The sequence below is a fragment of the Astyanax mexicanus genome, chromosome 10 (genome assembly GCF_023375975.1).
Source record: "Astyanax mexicanus isolate ESR-SI-001 chromosome 10, AstMex3_surface, whole genome shotgun sequence".
Classification (NCBI taxonomy): Eukaryota; Metazoa; Chordata; class Actinopteri; order Characiformes; family Acestrorhamphidae; genus Astyanax; species Astyanax mexicanus.
In genome coordinates this window covers 3,256,392-3,279,485 of record NC_064417.1, presented here as the reverse complement: position 1 = coordinate 3,279,485, position 23,094 = coordinate 3,256,392, and the positions used below count along the sequence as shown (strand labels likewise).

At 39.6% G+C, this 23,094-nt stretch overlaps 1 protein-coding gene across 1 annotated transcript in view; it reads left to right on the top strand.

The window, feature by feature from the left end:
- The window catches only part of LOC103038474 (teneurin-1), a 382,057-nt gene that overhangs the window by 164,477 nt on the left and 194,486 nt on the right, over nt 1-23,094 (top strand). The window contains exon 6 of the mRNA XM_049484363.1: nt 5,079-5,317. Within this exon, the coding sequence (XP_049340320.1) occupies nt 5,079-5,317 (239 nt within the window). The remainder of the gene's footprint in view (nt 1-5,078; nt 5,318-23,094) is intronic.

Sequence of the window (23,094 nt, the reverse complement as noted above, 5' to 3'; positions counted from 1 at the left end):
CAAATACAGCTGTTCCAAAACCTGCCTGGCTATTTCCTATTTTCCTTTTTTTTTAACTGTAATGACAAATTTATTATAAATATTGTGTTTTTTAAAGTACCTCTTATTTAAGATGGTTCTGCATAGCTGCCAAAAGGGTTCCACTGTTGAGTCATAGGGCACTTTAATATATAAAGCTCTGGAGAAAAAAAAAAAAAAGAGAGAGACCCCTTCAGTTTCTGAATCAGTTTCTCTGATTTGGCTATTTATAGGTTTATGTTTGAGTAAAATGAAAATTGTTGTTTTATTCTATAAACTACAGACAACATTTCTCCCAAAATCCAAATAAAAATATTGTCATTTAGAGCATTTATTTGCATTACAAAAAAAGATGCAGAGCTTTCAGGCCTCAAAGAATACAAGTTCATATTCATAGTTTTCAAGTTTTAAGAGTTCAGAAATCAATATTTGGTGGAATAACCCTGGTTGGTTTTAATCACAGTTTTCATTCATATGTTCTCCTCCACCAGTCTTACACACTGCTTTTGGATAGCTTTGGATAACTCACTCCTGGTGCAAAATTTAAGCAGTTCAGTTTGGTTTGATGGTTTGTGATCATCCATCTTCCTCTTGATTATATTCCAGAGGTTTTCAATTTGGTAAAATCAAAGAAACTCATCATTTTTAAGTGCTTTATTATTTTATTTCCAAAGCTGTATAAACGACACGTAAGCCTTGGGACTGTTGGAACAATGGAAGGTCGTCTGTTTTCCTTTACATCATGTGACCGGCTGAGGCTATTTACCTACTGGATGTGTTAGAATAGGTCTGATCTGCTTCAGCTGTGGGGTCAGCAGTGGTGTAAAGGTTAAAGATGGAGGCTTGGGGCTGGAAGGTTGCTGGTTCAGTCCCCAGGACCCAAAGAGCAGCAGGAAAAGGGGTTGGGGGCTGTTCCTTCCTCAGCATTGATGGCTGAGGTGCCCTTGAGCAAAGCACTTAACCCCCGGTTGCTCCCTGTGCTCTGAGATAGCTGCCCACTGCTCCGGTTGTGTGGTCTCGCTGGTGTATGTTCACTATTGTATGTACATATGTGTGTGTTACTTTACGTTCTTTACCGTGTGTGGGTTAAATATTAAGGTTGAATTCTGCACAGACAGAGGGTTGGACAATGAAACTGAAACACCTGGATTTAGAGCACAATAATTGATTGTGGTGACGGACAGTTCTGGTGGAAACAGGAGAATTGAGGTGCACATTGAATTCTGCCGTGATTTGATCAGCCGTGGTTTTATGTTTTTTGGATACAATCCGGGTTAGCACCCGAACATCCCTTTCAGACAGCTTCCTCTTACAGCGTCCACAGTTAATCCTGTTGGATGCGGTTGGTCCTTCTTGGTGGTATGCTGACATTACCCTGGATACCGTGGCTCTTGATACATCACAAAGACTTGCTGTCTTGGTCACAGATGCGCCAGCAAGACGTGCACCAACAATTTGTCCTCTTTTGAACTCTGGTATGTCGCCCATAATGTTGTGTGCATTGCAATATTTAGAGCAAAACTGTGCTCTTACCCTGCTAATTGAACCTTCACACTCTTACTGCTCTTACTGGTGCATTAATGTGTAATTAATAAAGATTGGACACCAGGCTGCTCCAATTTATCCATGAAACCTCCCACACTAAAATGACAGGTGTTTCAGTTTCATTGTCCAACCCCTGTACTGTACCACAGGGCACATTTATAGGTCTTTTCCAAAAATGTGGATTTGGCACCACGGTTCTTATAAGCGCAAACAGAACTGGTTCAAGAACTAGATTTTTTTATTCAAGTTACAGTCTGTATGTTTTGGTGAGAATGTGTAATGTTGCAGAGCATGCTAAAAAAGTACTTTTAAAACATGTATTGTGGTGCAGTTGTTTTTTAAACTGGTCTATATTATTCAGTATATTCAGGAAGTTAGCTGACCTCATTCTTTCAGCACATACTGTTGCTGAACCTAAACCTGCAGACCAACTGCAGCATCAACCAACCAACACATCATTTACTTATTTACAGTAAATCCAGGTGGAGACTTATTGCTTATATTGATAAATGCAACGATAAGATATTCTGAGCTACAAATAAAAATTTAGACTGCTAATGGATTTATTTATAATGCGCTTAATTCAAATGTGAAGGGAAGCTTCCAAACTATCCGGTTTCTGGGGTTTTAATTGAAGCTCTTTCCATCAGCTTTGAAAGTTAAGAATAGTCCTTCCAATAGGCCGACCTCCTGAAATGAAGTAACACTCATTTTCTTGAGGAGTCCTCCTGGGAAATATGGTTTCCTATATGAGATTTGAGGCTGTTGGGTGTAGCCTGTGGATCTGGTCTTTGATGGGGAATCGAGGAAATGTGGAAGATTATAAATAGAAATGTCTATTTAAGGAAATAGAGATTATTTCAGTGGGGGTTAAGGAAGGGAAAATCACGTGAATCAGGTGAAATCAGGTGTCATCTCCGGTGGAGTGGCGAGAATAACAAAAACACCCCGCTTCTCTCTCCTCTTTTAAAATGGCGGAATCACAGCTGGGATAGAACCGGCTGTTCTGATGTTCCCCTGAAGGAGCTTGCTCTGTTTTATTCCCCTCACCCCTCCACATCCCCTCGCTCCACGCCTCTCTCTCATGCTGGGTGACTGAGGCTGACCTTGTATCTGAATGGTTCACACCCTCCTTTAGAGACTGCCGGAGTGGGGATGCTTCGCAGCTATCTGACCCCTCAGCGTTTCCTTATTTTCTTCTGTTTCTTCATTTTATTTTTCTTTGATTCTTACCAAAATAAACTCGGCGTGAGGAGGTTATTTTCATAGGCCACCAAACATTGTTAATATTGCACAAGGTGTGTGAGCATCCCCTTTGGAACTCTGCCCAGCTGGGAGAAATTGCTGTGCCGAGGCGTCGTGGCCATACTGGGATTGGCATATGTTATTAAGGCAAAGAGAGTGAGAGACATACTGGCATAGAGAGACATAGAGAGAGAGAGAGAGAGAGAGAGAGAGAGAGAGAGAGAGAGACATAGAGAGAGAGAGAGAGAGAGAGAGATAACCCCAGACTTGTGTCAGTTACTCTTTTTCACTACATTTATGGCCAAACTTCCATCATAACATACTGGTATTGGCATATGTTATTAAGGCAAAGAGAGTGAGAGACATACTGGCATAGGGAGACAGAGAGAGAGAGAGAGAGAGAGAGAGAGAGAGAGAGAGAGAGAGAGAGAGAGAGACATAGAGACAGAGAGAGAGAGAGAGAGAGAGAGAGAGAGAGAGAGAGAGAGAGAGAGAGAAAAAAAGAGACAGAAAGAGAGATAACCCCAGACTTGTGTCAGTTACTCTTTTTCACTACATTTATGGCCAAACTTCCATCATAACATACTGGGATTGGCATATGTTATTAAGGCAAAGAGAGCGAGAGACATACTGACATAGAGAGACATAGAGAGAGAGAGAGAGACAGAGAGTGAGGCAGACAGAGAGAGAGAGAGAGAGAGAGAGAGAGAGAACCCCAGACTTGTGTCAGTTACGCTTTTTCACTACATTTATGGCCAAACTTCCATCATAACCGTCTCTTCAAGCATTACACTGTAAATAAAGCTCACATTATTAAAATCACAGGTGTAGAATTTTACCCACGAGGCTTTGGGGCCTCACAACATTATGCCTCAGTTTGTTTGTTTCTTTTGATCCCGTGATCTCTGAAGCATGGTTTTCATTGGACGTTAAATTTCGTTTTATAACAATTTTCGTTTTGCATAGAAATTCTTTCAGCATGATACACTTTTCATTAAGTGCAGAAGTGTGACACCTATAAATCATACTGTATTGCTTTGGATTAAGATTGAATGTAAACACTGTGAACATATAAGTTGTTTGAACTCAAATAAACTCTGAAGTCAGTTTTACATAAAATTGGATATTTCTGAACATTACATTTGTTGATACATAAACAGCTGTGGTAAATAATAAGAGAGCACTTAAAAATGAAGAGTTTCTTAGATTTGACCAAATTGAAAACCTCTGGAATATAATCAAGAGGAAGATGGATGATCATCAAACCAAACCATCAAACCACCAAACTGAACTGCTTAAATGTTTGCAGCAGGAGTAAAGCAGCATGACGTTATCCAAAAGCAGTGTGTAAGACTGGTGGAGGAGAAAACATGATGCCAAGATGCATGGAAACTGTAAAAAATATCGATTTCTGAACTCTTAAAAGTTTATGAATATGAACTTGTTTTCTTTGCATTATTTGAGGTCTGAAAGGACCTGCGATGTCACCTAAGGCAATCAAATCAAACACGTCATGTTGCCATTATTTGATTCTTGACACAAGAAGTAGATACACAGCACTGTCTCTGTGTCTGTGTGAGTGACAGGCTGCTGCTCCCAGATATGCGCGAGGGGGTTTGGGAGCGTGAGTGCGAAGGGGTGGGGTGGTTCAGTTGTAAACACGAGGTAATCGCATGGCCTCCATCCACATGGTTGGGCACGTGCTTGTAAATGTGAGCACGTGTCGAAAGCTGTGCACCTCAGTACAGCACAGTTTTGCAGCGCAGATATTTCCAGTTACAGCAGAATTCACGCTTTTAATCCCCAAAAAACAAACTCCCTTATTTACCCTTTAAATGGGCCTGCATTGTTTAATATCATGATATATATATATATATATATATATATATATATATATATATATATATATATATATATATAGGTCAAAAAAAGAACATTTGCAATGTAAATTTTTTTTCCAATATCGTGCAGCCCTACAATCAAAGCCAATCAAACCTCAGTAGCAAGCTTTCCACAGACAGCAAGGAGTGAAGACAGCAACTTCAACAAAAGTGAAAAAAATATAAAAAATTGGAAGAAACAATGGGTGAAAGTATATGTGTCCATGTGTGTGTAAAAAAAAAATGTCCATATATTGTAGTGTGTATAAAATCTATCATCTTATCTTTCACCTTCCTGTCCTCCTGCATTTTCTCCATTGCATCTGCAGAGTAAAGATAGCTGTCCTGTTTCTTTTTATTTATTTATTTATTTATTTATTTTATCCACAGGCACTTTCTATTCAAGCACGGCTCCGGGTCCTCGGCCCTGTTGAGCGCGGCCAACCAGAACTACCCCCTCACCTCCAACACGGTTTACTCTCCGCCCCCGCGGCCGCTGCCCCGCAGCAACTTCTCCAGGCCCATGTTCACCTTCAACAAGCCGTACAAGTGCTGCAACTGGAAGTGCACTGCCCTCAGCGCCACCGCCATCACCGTCACTCTGGCCCTCCTACTCACCTACGTTATTGGTAAGGCGCTGGCTGTTCTTCCCCTCCTTTTTTTTTCTCCTCCTTTCCTTTATTTCTCCCCTGAGCCACTCAAGCTCTTTCACCTCTACTGCTGGAAGGCTTTTTTCCCACCTTAACAGGTCTTCTGACCCAGTTCAGCTGAAGGGCATTTTTAACAAAACACAGAAAAAAAAAAAAAAAAGATTAATCCTCAGGCCGGAACAATCGTATTCCGTTAATGCAGGAGAGCAACTGATTGTGTGGAGTTAATGAGAGATAATGAAAGATGAACTCAATCATAATTGGCTTTTCGTTGCTTTTAATTAATTTATCTATTTGGTTATTTTTTATTTTTTTTTTTTTTGTGCGAAGGAAATGGATTCAGCCTGATTGATATTTTGTCCTTCTGTGGCCCTTAAAAGGTGTTATTAAAGTGTTATAACTATAACTTTGCATTATTTATGATCTATAATGCTCTTATATCTATTAATGCTCTATTTGAAAAAAAAAAATGTTGTTCAATATTACACTCAAAGCATTTCATGTCAATATGATCTTATTTATTTAACTAAAACATTTTATGTCATGTTATGTCAAGTATCACTCGATTGCTTTATAAATACAGTACATTATGCAATGCTTATATTAAATAAATTTGTTCAAAAAAAAAAAAAACCCTGTTTAGGTACAGTTTAAATAAAGGGTTTTCATTAATTAATTTTAATTCTTTAAAATGTAATCTCCAAATTAAAAGCAGGTACATATCTGTATAAAAAAAAATAATAATAAATAAATAAATAAAATAAATTTATACACTTACTCATTATGCATTTGCTTTGTTGCAAAAAAAAAAAAAAATCAACCCAGTATATATCTAATACTATAATATATCTATAATTCATGTACAGTATATGTACTCAGATGGACAAAAAATTAAATTAAGTTAAAAAATGATGATTTTGTAGAAACAAGGAAGTTTTTTTGCTTTTGCTTTTTATTTAAACTTTATATAAATGTATATATAAATTATATCTGATATACTGACTGAACGCTGCTCAGTTAGAGAGGTAGGTAGACAACAAGTGCATTATTTAATCATTAAATTTGATGTGTATGCTTTATCCATTCAAAAAAAAGAAAAAAAAAAGTATTTAATAATGTTTTACAGGCCTGTTACAATCCTTAAATAATAACTCCTGTTTTTTGGTTCCAGTAGAACCTTTGAGCTTGCTGTTTATAAATATATAAATGGCTTTTTTGCTGTTTTTTTCTGTCATTTATGTTTTTTTTTTTTTTTTGCACATAGTATCTCAGTGCTCTCTGTACCATTACTGTTTCCGCGAGTTCTGGTTAGTAATGCGACCGTAAAAGCACCGCTTCCAGTTTCTGATGCTGAAAAATATGCTGTTAGTCTGCCCACGCATGTCGGTAATTTGCTCGCTCAGGCTGGCCTGCGCATCCCGATCGCAGCGTTCTGATTGGATGTGGTCCGGCAGCCGCGGTGTGAAGCCATTCCACACCGACTGACACTCCAGAAACAAGAGGCATTATGCACCGGTCATTATCCCTACAATCCCCCCCAACCCCCCCGCCCCCAGACCGATGCCGAGGTTAACAAAGGCGTCGATGTGCGGCGTCCGCGGGGTCACAGTGAGGGGAGCGCATTAGCCCGGAACCGTGGACCATCCGCACCAGCATCACCTGCATCCACACCACGTCTGGCAACCCCACCTCCCCCCCCCCTCCCCCCACAGCACAAATGAAGTTACTCTCCACACAGCAGCAATTATATTCTATAGCCGGTCATTTGCATCGTGGTCGAGGTGCTCGCTGGAGAGTAATAATGCAGCGACTTCGGAAACGCCGCTCCCACCTTTAACCTTCTCCTTATCTTCTCAGTAGACCAGCATGATGCGGATAAAATGCTAATTTTGCAATTATATTACTGCATATTAGGGCTGCATGATTGTTGAGTCCCAGGAAATGAGATCACAGTTCTTAGTAACAGTTTTATTCTCAGTATTATACCGTTTTTTTCTTAATAACGTGCACAAAATACTGAATATATTCAGGGTGACGGACAGTTCTGGTGGAAACAAGAGAGTTGAGGTGCACATTGAATTCTGCGTGATTTGATCAGCCGTGGTTTTATGTTTTTTGGACGCAATCCGGGTTAGCACCCGAACATCCCTTTCAGACAGCTTCCTCTTACAGCGTCCACAGTTAATCCTGTTGGATGTGGTTGGTGCTTCTTGGTGGTATGCTGACATTACCCTGGATACCGTGGCTCTTGATGCATCACAAAGACTTGCTGTCTTGGTCACAGATGCTCCAGCAAGACATGCACCAACAATTTGTCCTTGTTTGATCTCTGGTATGTCACCCATAGTGTTGTGAGCATTGCAATATTTTGAGCAGAACTGTGTTGAGTTCTCTTACCCTGCTAATTGAACCTTCACACTCTTACAGCTCTTACTGGTGCAATGTGCAATTAATGAAGATTGGCCACCAAGCTGCTCCAGTTTAGCCTCGAAACCTCCCACTACACTAAAGTGACAGGTGTTTTATCTTTGGTCACTATAGTTATTTCTAATTTCTGTCTCTGCCACCCTGTTTGACGTTTCCTCCCCAGCCTGTGCCAAAAAAAAAATCCAAAATGAGAAATGTAAGGCTTGTTGGGATGTGAGTTAGCGTATAGCTCTGATGTGTTAAATGTTAAATCCGCGACTATAAAAAATAAAGCTATGGCTCTTTTCCAAACAAGGTAAATAATGGATGCAACGTCTGCAAACATTAAAATGCGTATTACTCATGGAGATGGGGGAATAAATCATTTCGGGAGGTAAAGCTGTAGCGCGGTTGGAAAAGCTGGGCAAAGGGGAGCAATCGGAGCTGTGCCAGTCAACCCGCATTAGCACAAACAGGGCAATATATCAGGCGTCGGGGCCGGCCGCCGGGGAACACGTTTCTCCGTGACACCTCGGGCCGATCAGCGCTTTGATTTTTGTTTGCCAAATGGCGCCTGCGACATTCAGACGAGCATCTTGATGCTTGTGGTGTGAGGCAGATGCTGACACCAAACGGGGTTTATCACACACACAGCCAGAGCGAGAGAGCTGTACGGCAGGGCACCGCGCCTGGGATCCCCAGGAAGTCATGTTTTTCTCATAGGGTTTACAGAGACTGTTCTTTTTTTTTTTCTTGTTTTCAGCCTTCTTGTGAACTTAATGACGTTCTCGACTGCTGTGAAGAAAGTTTTGTGTTTGTTTGCTAAGCCAGTGTCAATAGCTCCAGCGCAAACATTCTGTCTTTCTAGCTCCAGTGCTAGCACTGTACTGTAAGACAAGAGTACAATACACAGAGACACTGGATGAAGATGCTGTCTTAAAGATAAAGCATGGAAAACAACAAAAAAAAATGATACAAAAAACATTGACCAAAAAATAATAATCAGTTTCTATGATTTTGCTATTTTAAGTATATGTTTGAATAAAATCAACACTGCTGTTTTATTCTATAAACTACAGACAACTTTTCTCCCAAATTCTGAATAAGAATCTTGTCATTTAGAGCATTTATTTGCAGAAAATGAGAAATAGCTGAAATAGCTCACCTAATAATGCAAAGAAAACCAGTTCATACTCATGTAAAGTTTTAAGAAGAATAAAACTTGATGGAATAATAACCCTGATTTTTAATTACAGCATCATTTTCATACATCTTGGCATCATGTTCTTCTCCTCCACCAGTCTTACACACTGCTTTTGGATAACTTTATGCTGCTTTACTCCTGGTGCAAAAAACATTCAAGCAGTTCAGTTTGGTGGTTTGATGGCTTGTGATCATCCATCTTCCTCTTTATTATATTCCAGAGGTTTTCAGTTAGGTAGCTCAGTGGCTCAAAGGTTTAATGTTTTTTTAGACTAATTTTCAGAAACCCAGGGTGTGTGTTTTTTCTTTTTTTTTGTTAATGTCTCTATGTACAATACTGTGTCGTGACCAAATATTGTATTTTAAGTTTTTGGTCATAACAGCCATTAGGAAGGTTATTTATTTCTCAGGAGATACAGAATGTCTCAGGAGACTACATGACTAGATGAATATCTAATCACTGAGCCGTTTATTAGAATCACCACACTAATACTGGGTCCATCATTCTTCTGCTTTCAAAACAGCCTCAGTTCTTCAGGGCATGGATTTTACAAAATGTTGAAAACGTTTCCTTAGAGATTCCAGCCCATGTTTCCAGGTTGTTCACAAGCACTTTCATGCTGCAAATCTTCCATTTTACCACATCCAATCAGATTCAGATCCGGCGACTGGGAAGGCCACTGAAGAACACTGACCTTATTGTCATTTTTGGACTGCTTTAGCTCCGAGTCATGGTGCATTACCGTGCTGGAAGCAGTCATTATAAGATGGTTAGCAACAAGACTCAATTAGGTTATGGTATTTATGTGATGCCTGATTGGTATTAAGGGGCGTAAAGCAGGCCAGGAAAATATTCACCATGCCTTTATACCACCTCATACCACCTCCATCAACCTGGACTGTAGAGAGAAGGCATGTTGGGTGCATGGGTTCAAGCCATTGGCAGCATATTCTGACTGCAACTCTACCATCTGTGTGTCTCAGCAGAAATCCTGAGTGGTCAGAACAGGTTATGCTATTCTAGATGTCAGGAGTCCAGTTTTGGAGATTATTGTATCTGAAATACTGTTGCTTTTCTGTTAGTTCTGTTAGCTCTAAATCCAGTCTGGCCATTCGTCTGGCTAAACTCTAGAAATTGTTATGCTAAAAATCAAGAAAGTAGATCAAGAAAGTAGATAGATAGATAGATAGATAGATAGATAGATAGATAGATAGATAGATAGATAGATAGATAGATAGATAGATAGATAGATAGATAGATAGATAGATAGATATTCCGTTTTAGCTGGATCAAATAGTGCTGGTTTGAAAACACCCCACGTTTAAGAACAGTTCATCATTGTCTATACATTGTCTATATGGGTTTAATGGTTTTTCCATCTCTTTCTCGCATTTAACCTTAAAATATTCTGACTTTTCTACATCATCCAAATGTTAAAATATGTGTGTAATATCAAGCTTTTTTGCACATTTTTGACACATTTCCTCATAATCTAAACTAATACACACCATTAGAATTAGCATTAGCACTGATGGCTGAATCCGAAGAGTTTAATCAGCCCTTGTGGCTTACAGTTCTGAAATGTAGGCTGATTTTTTGGGGCATTTACAAGAGAAAATGCACTAAGGAGATCAACAAGAGCCATGCCAAAATCAAGTGCTTGAGGAATATAGTAAATCGTAAATCTGAGAGACTTGTCATAACCTTATATGTAATCTTATAATTACATCACTCAAAATGTAATTTGTAACGTAATCAGTTACGTTACTTCAAGTGAGTAACGTAATCTGATTACTTTGGATTACTTACAATATTGTCGTTTTTTAAGCCTGAATGAATGTAGCAACCACATATTGCATATTATTCTTTTATTTTTCTTTCCATGGAACAAATGAAGATGGAGAAGACAAAGTAAATTGAGTATATGACAAGATCTGAAGTTTAACAGTATAGATGGCTGTGTGTTCAATATTTGGCAAACAACAGGTCATTGTTGCCCTTTCTATGTATGTGTTATAACTGATTATTAATGATTTTTTAAGGCATTTACAACCTAATTATTAATAAACCAATTGTAAACCATTTACAAACCCTTTATAAAGGTAGTCTTATTTTAAAGTGAAACCAACAACTGCTTAGAGGCATGTCACTTCTGGCAGCTTTGAGTAGAGTACCCTACAAAATTACAGTAACCTTCCCAACACTGATGACTGAATCTGGATTTGCTACAGATATCAACAACCTAAGTTATGTCAGTTAGTAAGTTTGTCATGTGTAATGAAACAAAATGCTTTCTCAAGATCCTCCATACTTGCGAAAAGCAGCGAAAACTCATTTTCTTCAGATTTGGTGGAATTTACTTTTGACAAACGACTGATACAGCCTAATCAGTCTGAGAATCTAAAATCGCTGAGAAACTCTGGTAATAATTATAGTACCTCACTTTCCTTTGTAAGAATGGGGCTTATGACATTTTTTTTTTCTTAAAATAGCCAAAAAAAAAAAAAAAAAAACAAGAAAACAAATATCACCCTGTTTACAGTACGCAGTTCTCTGTATTTCAATATATTGAGTCATAACCCCTGGATCATGATCCGCGTAACGCCGGCAGATACTTACCAACACACAACTAGCGTTAGCGTTAGTGTTAGTGTTAGGTAATATGTGTGAAATGTCAACTGTGCTTTTCCTTTCTCATCACTCATTGTCTCTTACAAGTGACACACACACACACACACACACACACACACACACTCGTATATAAATACACCCGCGTCCCGAGACGTTCTCAAATACGAAGCAAATGAGAAATACCTGAATAAAATATTTGCATGGAGGGGTGAAGGCGTATAATTGGGTCTGGTGGCATTTAACTTAATTCTTGCCGAAGCTAAAACTCAATATTGAAACACTTCCCTCTGCCAGAATAAATATGCAAATGGCAAGCGTGCGATATCACGAGGGCTCGGGCACTATGGCAACCGCACTGCCATGGTGATGATGGCAAGTTGGAGCCCTGCTCTGAATACACCGGCTGGCAATCATTCAAATGATGCCCCCGGAATCACGCAGCAATCAGCGAATGACACACAAATGACTAAATTACAGGAGGAGAGGAAGGACTGACTGATGCTCACTCTTCCCTGACTCTTCAGCTTGATCTATCTCGGTGTGTGTGTGTGTGTGTGTGAGTGTGTAGCTTCCTTCCTTTTCATCCTGAAGAAAGAAACACATGTTTTTCTTTTCTGTCTTACTGTGAAAAATGTTGCTTTTTCTACTATATAGCAATAATGCATGGAGTCATCAACAGCTTGGCTGGAATAGACCAAACGTTACATGTCCAAATTACATGGAGTAGCTGAGTCGTAGTCGTAGATCTACGACAACTATCTATTTCAGGGGTCCTGAAACTTTGTAACTAAAGGGCCAACTCACTATTCCTTAATCTTTTTGGGGGCCGGACTTAAAAAAAAAAAAAAAAAAAACAATTACTAATTTGTGCTATGTTTGTAATTCATAATGCAGACATTTTAATTACTTATTAAGTAATCATTTCCTTAGTAATCATCATCCTACCTCATGAAGTTCTTCTCTATTAAATCAGTGTAAACTGTGAGACTGATTTAAGCTGACAAGACAGTCAAAGTCAGGTTCCACGTCGACTGTCTTGGACTTTGGCACGAAGCTCTCGAAATCTTGCTTGAAATTCATGTTGCAACATTTGCAAGGCCTCCACACACTTTTTAGTTGGGGTTGTAAGTAAAGGCTTTATGACGTGGCGCATTATCCTGCTGGAAGTAGCATCAGAAGATCAGGTACACTGTGGTCATAAAGGGATGGAGGACACAGTCAGTAACAATACTCAGGTAGACTGTGGCGTTACTCAATGACACGATGCTCAACTGTTACTAATGAGCCCAAAGTGTGCCAGGAAAATATCCCCCATACTATTACACTGCAGCAGATCGTCTTGGCCATGTGCACATGCCTAAATGCATTGAGTTGCTGCTATGTGATTGGCTGTTTCGACGTTTGCGTTAATGAGCAGTTGGACAGGCGTAGGTAGTAAAGTGGCCGGTGAGTATTTTATATAGATGTATTACACACAGAGTGTGTATCTATTTTAAGCAGTGAAAACCCAGAAGTCAGTATCTTAGAAAAATGTAATATTATATAAAACCAATTGTTATTTTTGTTAGAGTTAGCAGTGTGCCAAGTCCTGCTGAACGTCTATAAAAGAAGTTGTCAGCAGAGGGATGCATGAACCACGGAGGCTAACAAATGAGAGCTGTAGTGAGAGGCATTTCTTGAACTCACTTGAATTCACGTCACCTTGCTTATGGATGTGTTAGCGTTCCCAAGCTGGTCCTGTAGTAACACTGCACAATCATTTTACATACTGCAATCCCAGGACTTTTAGCATGACTGCGTGAAACACCCAAAAATGCATTAGAAAAATGTTATTTGATATCCAAATATCCATACAAATACAGTACTTGGATATAAATATGTTAGTCAGGCAGCATGTGCTAACAATATCCGGGTAAACACAGCTGTTAGCCGCTAAGCTAGCGGAGCGTCTGAGGTAATGATGTGTGCAGACGGAGATTTGATGTGAGCCGTCCGGGTGGCTGGGGTTGAAAAAGAGCCTTGTCCCCTCGGAGAAAAGGCAGAGATCGTGATTTCCTCAGTTCATTAGGGGATGCTAACGGATAACTGTCGGCCGGCCTATTGGTTTAACAGGCTGAAAAGTGTGATAATCGATAGGACTTGGTAATGTCAGCGCCGGTGGCGGCGGCAGAACGCGCGGCGGCTCTTGAAAAGGAGTCGGGGGCCGACCCCGGGAATTTTTCCTATTCTGGCCGGCCGAGCTCCAGCCGAGGCAGACCTTTCATGCTTCATTGAGAGGCTATTGATTGGCCCGTTCGCTCTTTGTCTCCGAATGCTGTATTCCGGTCCAGTGCCGCGGCTGCAGAAGCGCCGGCTGCCCTTTTAGCGCGTTGAATAGAAGGACCCTGGGCGCAGGCAGGGTCCTCGCTATGAATTATTCCCCGCGTGCAGGAGCCGGACGCCACTCATCCGTGTCATATTTACTCGCCCCCCTGACCCCCCTAGGCTTGGCCCCAGGTCCCCAGGTCACTTTGAAAGTCCCTCTCACCTCACCGCTGTTTCTGTGGCCTTTAAATCCCTCTTTGTGGCCATTTATCCCGCTGCCTTGAACTGATGTTTGCAACCTCTGCGAAAAGGAATATGCAGCAGGGAGGAACGCTATTGGCCGTCTATGGCACAACCCTGCTGGTGAGGGATCATCATTCAGCTCCACTACAGCGGCCAGACACAAGTGCACTTCAGTATTTCAGCCCTGCTGAATCTCTCATGCAGAAAAAAAACCTTCTTAAAATTGGCTTTTTATATGTTTCTCATTAAAACAAGAGGATTCTGTGAAATACTCAGATTCTAAACATTTAAATGATTTTATATATATATATATATATATAAATATACAGCTCTGAAAACTACAGACAACATTTCTCCCCAAAAAAAGATGCAGAGCTTTCAGACCTCAAATAATGCAAAGAAAAAACAAGTTCATATTCATAAAAATTTAATTTAATTTTTAATTTAGTTCATGCATCTTGGCATCATGTTCTCCTCCACCAGTCTTACACACTGCTTTTGGATAACTTTATGCTGCTTTACTCCTGGTGAAAATTAATTCAAGCAGTTTAGTTTGGTTTGATGGCTTGTGATCATCCATCTTCCTCTATTGGAGAGGTTTTCAATTTTGTAAAATGTAAAGAAACTCATCATTTTTGTAAGTGGTTTCTTTTTTTTCCAATAAATTTGGTTTTAATACAATGTACTGTACAGTTCCAGTTCTTGTTGGCGGAGCCCCAGTGTATACTCAACACATACTCAGCAAATTTGACCACATGTAAAATAAATATATAAAGACATAAAAATAAGTATTGCGCAGTTCATGCAGCAATATTTGTCCACTGTGTTGCTAGGCAACCGTGCATTACCATGATCATAGCCTACTGTTAATAAGCTGCATCGCCGGATTTATTATAGGAATGTGTACTGTTATGATTAGAAGGGTCAGAGCAGTTTTGAAGACGTTTCTGAAGGAAATTATAACGCTAATGTTTTAGGACTAAGAATTTACATAAATAATAATCAATCAGCCACAGTACAGTTTAATAATAGTATAGATTTAGACTTAGATTTTAGTTTCACATTGTAGTAGTTACATAGTTTTAGTTTAAGAATAGATTCTTAGTTTTATATTGTTACAGGAAAACAGAAGCTTGCATGCTTCAATCTAATTAAATAACATTATACACAGATATATAGATTTTATATATTGCATATCAGGTATACATAGATTGTAGCACTGGAAATGAGCTGCATATTATTTATTGCAGTCTTGATTGCATGTATAAAAATGTATTTTTTATGTTTTTGTTATTAGTAATTATTCTAATGTGAAATGTTAGGCTCAAATACAATTTACATACATATTAAGGATTTCCATAATAATGATTTGTGTCGAGATCGACTAGTCCAGATTGTATTTCTGTCATACAGAGAACCAGGAGGCTGTGTTTGTGTTACATTAGAATATTTCAAAATGTCATGAAATCAAAATTGCAAAACTCCGCAGAAAGCTTCTATATGATGAAATATTCAGAAAATGAAGAATTGCAATGATGCCCAACCCAGAATTTTACCTCAATGTACTTAAGAAAAGGAAGAGAAAGAGTTAAGGAATACAGGAAGAGGAGAAAAGAGAGAAAATGTCAATTAAACTAGGCAATATTTGTGTTGATTTGATTTTACTAAACAAAACAATCTTTAATCACAATCTTAAGTAAACTCATTGTGCCGCACCAGAAATAGAAATTTAAACAGAGAAAAGCAAACAAAAAAGATAAACAAACAAATAATAATGCTTAGTCAGCTGTGGGGGTTGGCAATACTTCGCTATGTGATGCAGAAACAGACAGGTTTAAATATAAATAGCTAATTGAGAAACGGGTGAAGCAAAATAGTATTCTGGTGATGATGAGCTGTCCATGATGAACTGTTGATTGGGTGATTGGGTGGTGGCTGATGAGTGAGTTTCCTTCTGGAAGATTGGGATTATGGGCGTTGTAGTTACGGAATCAATAAAAGCAGGTGGGGGAAAATAGAAAGTGTGACAAATTTATGCCAGTATGGTATAAAAAATTAATTTTGCGTTTATTGGCTCTGCCTGCTGGCGATTTTTTTCCACATCTGCTGCTAAAACAAATAAAAAAATCCCAGAGGAAACCATAGGAAGAGTCTTATAGACTGTATTATTGAACATTTTCATACAGCTCTGGAAAAAAAAAGAGACCACTTAAAAATGATGAGTCTCTTTGATTTTACAAAATTGAAAAAAACCTCCGGAATATAATCAAGAGGAAGATGGATGATCACAAGCCATCAAATCAAACTGAACTGGTAAAGGCATAACGTTATCCAAAAGCAGTGTGTAAGACTGGTGGAGGAGAACATGATGCCATGCTGCTCGAAAACTGTGATTAAAAACCAGGATTATTCCACCAAATATTGATTTCTGAACTCTTAAAACTCTTAAAAAGGTCAAAAAGCTCTGCAACTTCATTTGTTATTTCTCTTTTTTTTTTGCAAATAAATGTTGGAATTTGAGACAAATATTGTCTGTAGTTTATATATAAAAAACAAGAATGTTCATTTTACTCAAATATAAACCTATAAAAAGCTAAATCAAAGGAACTGATACAGAAATTGAAGTAGTCTCTTATTTATTTATTTATTTATTTATTTATTTTGCAGAGCTGTGTTTATAATTATGAGACGTTTTGTTGAACAGTATTTGTCATGGTGTTTTTTTTCTTTTTTTTTTCTTACCATGTTGTTAAAGCAATAAGCCACTAAAATACATTAGTTATATTAAACATTATTGTGGCTTTATCAGGTTTTGTATCTTGTCTGTAACTGTTGTAATACTATGCAATCTTACCTCAACCTCGTACTTTGGTAAACTCATAATTTTCTATTTAAGTGTGATTTTTTTTTAAATATATTTTGCTCATATAAACATGTTAATAAAGAATAAAGACTCAAACCTATCAGTATGTGCATTTTTAAAACTGACTTTATATATATTTTACATTACTGCAAAGTGTTGTTCGTTATAAATGGATAATTTCTTAAGCAAATAATGTAAAATACATCATTTTTTAAAGCAAATTGAGAATAATAATGTGATACTTCTGAGAGCCAGGCACTTAATTAGAAGAGCGTAGCGTGGAGGATCAGGTTCATCTCTCTGCGAGTGTTCAGACAGTCTTGTTTGAGAAATTCACTGCAGTTGATGCAGGCCGCTTCTGCACTGGAGCCCAGGGCGGGGGACGGGTGTCACATGGAGCCGATGTGCATAAGCAATCTTCAAGCCTAACTTCATACCGTCATGGATCAATTTGGGCCTCAGACAGCAGCGCTCGGTGCTAGATCTTAATGAAAATCAGTATTAAACTCTTTTTATGGTGTGAATTATTAATTCCTAGCCTACGGGAGCATTTTTTAATCCAGCAACGATTCAAATGTTACACTTACATTCCAATATGGCTTCCTTCTCTTCATGGCTAATGATAAGTTCTTTTTTTTTTCCTCTCGTTCTCTCTGCTGTTTATCTCTGGACTCGCCCCAAAATAAATGAACCGGCCATATGTGATCACACCTCTTCATCCGGCTGTGCTTTACACAGCATTTCCTTTCATTCTTGCTCTCCCTCTTCTGCTGTCTACTTCTCCTCCTCTCATTATATCCCTGCCTGTGTGTCTGTATCTGTCTCTCTTTCCCTTACTCTCCTTCTCGATCTCCTGCTCTATTCCTCTTTTACTTTCATACTATGTCGTTTTGTCTTTCTTGCTCTATTCTTCTCATTTTAGTTGTCTATATCTCCCCTTCTCTCTCCTGCTTTCTTCCTCTTATTCAGTCTGTCTGTCTGTCTGTCTCTTTCCTGCTCTTTTCCTCTCAGTCTGTCTCTGTCTGTATTTCTATCTCCCTCTACCTCCTGCTCTTCATCTCCTTCTATTTATCTCTCTTTCTATCTCCCTCTCTTCTGTCTTCCTCTCATTTTATCCGTCTTGCGCTCTCTTTCTCCCTCTCTTACATTCTGTTTTTGTCTGTCTCTCTCTGTCTGTCTCTCTCTCTCTCTGTTTTTTCTGACTCTCTCCCTCTCATTTTGACTCTGTCATTAGTTTCTCTCTCTCTCTCTCTCTCTCTCTCTCTCTCTCTCTCTCTCTCTCTGGCTCGAGTAGCATTAGCAATAGCTGCTAACCACTACTTTCCTATTCAGAGGTGAGTATTATCAGCCTGTAGCCTGCTGCTAACCCCGGCTAGCAGTGCTGGAGCAGCATTAGCATTACTTGTCTGTCTCCTATCTCTGTCTATCTTGCTCTATTCCTCTCTTACTCTCATTTAATATGTCTGTCTCTCTTTCTTTATTCTGTTTTCTTCATCTCAATCTATCACTACATGTCTGTCTATCTTCTCTCTCTGTCTTTCTCTTATTCTGTCTCTGTCCCTCTCTCTGTATCTCTCTCTGCATCTCTCCCTGCATCTCTCTTTGTATCTCTCTATATATTTCGGTATTTATCTTTCTTTGTCTTTCTGTATCTGTATCTCTCTCTCTCTGTATCTCTGTATCTTTCTCTCGCACTCTCTCTGTATCTCTCTTTGTATCTCTCTATATATTTTGGTATTTCTCTTTCTGTATCTCTCTGTATCTGTATCTCTCTCTCTCTCTCTGTATCTCTCTCTGTCTCTGAAGGTGTGACGGGTGGTGTGGTGGGTGACTGGCTGCTTGGCTGCTGGTTGGCAGGCTGGATGAAGGCAGATGAAGGGCAGGGCTGCTTTGAGGGAGTGCGGGTCCTTTGGGCTGGGCATTAAAGCCGCCCGTCTCTCAGGGACGCTTGCATCTTCTGCTCTGGAAATCTTCCACAGTGGGAGCTTTCATGTCTTCAATTACGGCGGGGCCTACCTCCGCCCAGACAGACAGACAGACAGACAGACAGACAGACAGAGAGACAGATGCTAATCTCCTTCTTATATGATCCGTGCTCCACCTGCTGAGCTACATGGACCACTTGATGTGTATTGTAGTCTGACTTCAACTATCAGTATTTGATCAGATAGGCAGTCTGCTGCTCTGTATGAACACCAGAACTGACCAACCCTGATCCCTGAGAACTTCCTGTCAGCAGACTTTAGCTCTGACCAATAATCAATCCCACCTGATCCATCTAATCACCGCCTCCAGGTGTGTTTGATCAGTTAAATGGGGTGTGGTTAGTTATGTTTAGACTGCAGGCAAATCGGATTAGTTTCTTAAATCAGATCTGTTAGCATGACTAAATGTACTTTTTTGTAAGTGATCAGACTGGACATCGCAAACATACCATATATTTCACACTATAATCCTTAAATTTTCCCAAAAATCATGTATGAATTTTATCAGTCAGGTATTAAGGAGCAGTAAAGCCACTCCACTGAAGTATAGAGTTATGAAGGGTGAGTTTTCAGTGTAGTGCTGTCGGGCAGCATTTACTAGCGCTAACCGTGGCTAGCACCCAATGCTAATGCTGCTGCACCCAGCCTTAGTTGAAATCTGGAAATCTTAACTTACTGGAAATAAATGGAAGTGGTGTACTCATCCAAATAAACAGTTTTCAGGAGAGAAATCTGTGTAGATTTACATCCAGCACTTGTTTAACTTAAAAAAGGTGTTTTTTTTATTACAGCGCCGAGACCTGCTGAATTAGAAGTTCTTTATAGTGTCTCTTAAAATGCGCCTTATAATCCAGTGCATCTTATAATGCGAAAAATATGGTTTCTGCCTCTAGATTCAATTAGGTCACTGTTGTGAGTGATGCAAAAGACATGTTAAATTATATTTGATTATTCATACTGTGGTGCAACTGTACAATTTTTGTAATCGCTATTTTAACCACCTCCAAATGTGGTTTTGATTTCATGTTTTTTAATCTCCAGGCAATCAAAAAAATCTAGAGACAATCAAGATATACCAAAAATCTGATTTGCACACTTTTGTTTAGTCTTTTTTCGAGCCCTGCACAGAAATAAAATCTGGCCTGAAGTATTTTACTGCATTGGGTTTAATACATTACATTGCTTTCTTATGTTGAAATGACACATGCCGTTTGTAGTGACTGCCAAATATATGAGCCACTCAAGAACCAGCAGCGTGAAATATAGAACGATTTCAAACAGGTTCAAGGAGACCAGTCACCTTCAAACATTCCTATAGCTATTTTATCTGCATTCTTTCTCACAGAAATTTACAAATGAACCACTGTTTAGAGCATGAAAGCTTCATCCACTGCCTGCATTCTGTTCCTATTATGTGTCACAGAATGTACATCTATATTTAATTTATATATGCATATATATAAGCTTTCAGACCTCAAATAATGCAAAAAAAGCAACAAAAAACAAGTTCATATTCAAAGTTTAAGAGTTCAGAAATCAATATTTTGTGGAATAATTCTGGTGTTTTTTAATCACAGTTTTCTTCATGCATCTTGGCATCATGTTCTCCTCCACCAGTCTTACACACTGCTTTTGGATAACTTTATGCTGCTTGACTCCTGGTGCAAAATATCTGGCAACTCTGAAAGTCATGCAGTGTGAACTCAGGCTCAGTTTATTTGTGTTTATTTTAACTTTGCGTAATTGGGCAATTGGACACTATTATTGAAAATTATTATTATGATTGCGATTATTAGTATTATTATTTGTGGAGCTAAATGCTCGCTCTGCACAGTGTGACAGCAGTGACCTGTCCTCGCAAATTTGCTGCAGGTGGATCACTTTTGAATTTGACACAGATCTGTTTTTGTAGTAGCTCTGCTTCAACAAACACCTGCCATAACCTCTTACACAAAATAACTTCTGTTATTGGTTGTTTTTTCTTTTGTTATCGTATTTTTCCGGTGCTCCATATGTATGAATTCTACTAGTCAGGTTGTAAGATGCAGTAAAGGCACTCTGCTGAAGTACAGCGTTGTACAGGAGTTTCAGTTTAGTTCTCCAGCACTGGGGCTGGATCAGTGTTAGCATTAGCCGCTAACCGTGCTAGGCGCTAGCCCTTTTGCTGTTCAGATTTAAGTATATCAGACTGTAGCCTGCACGTTTACTGTGTAAAAACAAGCTTTGTTTTGACGAACCGCTAGGTAATATCACCCTGGTTTACTGGAACTCTCATAGTTTCTCATTGTAGCACTGTCTGGCAGCATTTACTAGTGCTAACTGCGGCTAGCACCCAATGCTAAAACTGCTGCACCCAGCCTTAGTGGAAATCTGGAAATTGAAACTCACTGTAAATTTTACAGCACTTTACTCACCCGAATAAACAGAAGTTTTATAAGAGAAACCTGTGTAGATTAAGATCTATGGTAACAAAGCTTGGCGAAACCTGTGTTCCTTACTAGTGTCACATTATATATATATATATAATGCGTCTTATAAACTGGTGCACCTTATTGATGAAAATAGACCAGAAAATAGACGTTCATTGATAGTGCACCTTATAATCCAGTGTATAAAGCTATAAATTATAGTGTGAAAAATATGGACTAAATCAAATGAAGCAAAATGAAACGAGAAAAAATGCATGTAAAGAGGGATTGGAGTGACTAAATAACTAGAAGCCTTTGGAGTCTTTGACAGGAAAGGGTCATTAAACAAATGTCGAATTGGTGAATCTTGACCGTGCTGAACAACAGAGCTCACGGCGTCTCTGCTGTTAGTGAGAAGTGTGTCTGCACTGTGAGATTAGACAGCTGCTGACCCGCGCCTCCGGTTCCTGATGGACGTCCCGTTATCGCTCCACCATAACAAAGTGCCGAGGCCACGGGAACATTAGCCGCTACATCTGCCGGCTGGCCAGAGGTCACCCCGGCCCTTCGGTCAGAGCGCTCACTCGTACAGTATCCTCGTTTTTCACCAACACCACCACACCACCGCACAGGTACGGCACACAGCTCACTAATTTGGCCCGTGCTGTAGACTGTCAGTGTGTGTGTGTGTATGTGTGCGTGGGCGAGCCTCCAGGGGTGTATAGAGTCTGTCTGACAGCTCTGACGTGTGGATTAATACCCATCAAACAACTGAAGGAAAAGGGCAGGATCTTACTACAGACCAAAGGCAATATGTTCCCTCCAGTCAAATCAAGACGGAGAGGGGATGACAGAGGATTTCGGGATACGTGCAACGGTGTTGTCTTCAAAACCGGGCTTTTCCTGTGATGTCTTCTTCTTTTTTTTTTTTGTTTTTGTCTTTTCCGCCAGCTCACACGATCAGGTGAAAACTCTCCGCCGGACAAAAGGCCTCTTTATTTCGAGCCATCTCTCCCTCCACCTGGCAGCTGAATTTACACCTCATTGTTGTTTGGACACAACCTGCTAATTGCTGCAAACAGCTATTGAATGCTAATCATGAACGAGCGAAAACTAAGCAGCCTAGAAATAGAGGGGGAGGGTTAATTATTGCCAGTGAGGGAGAAAAAAAAAAAACGCAAAAAAAAGAAAGAAAAAATAGAAAGAGAGAAAGCAGCAGCATTGGGTTTTGAACAGAGACCAAGTCATTGAGTGTTTTTCCAGGCGCTCAGCGGCGGATCGCTCTGCGGCCGGCCCGTTGTCAATATTTCCCGGTTATGTGTAAATTGGTTGGTTTTCGAGTGCGCAGGGGTGGTGCTGGGGTGCGCTGAAAAGAGCATATATAAAGACCAGGAGTGGCTCTCCAACTCAAATGGTATCAATAAGCTTGTCATTTTCTTTACAATTTATCCCGAACCCTCTTGACCCCCTCCTCGCCACATCCACGCCCAGCCTCGCAGACACCAAGCTGCCTCCCGGAGAATCCCTCAAACACAATTTCATCTGCGGCTAAATCTAATCAGTTGTCACTCGCCGTGTCCGCAATCATTTCCAGTTTAATCCAAAAAACTGTTTCCGAGGCCTTTCTGCTGACAAACAAACACCCGGCCGCATGAATACATAACCTGCTGTATTTTTCATTGCTTTTGAAAAGTACGTTAGCTGTAGCTCTA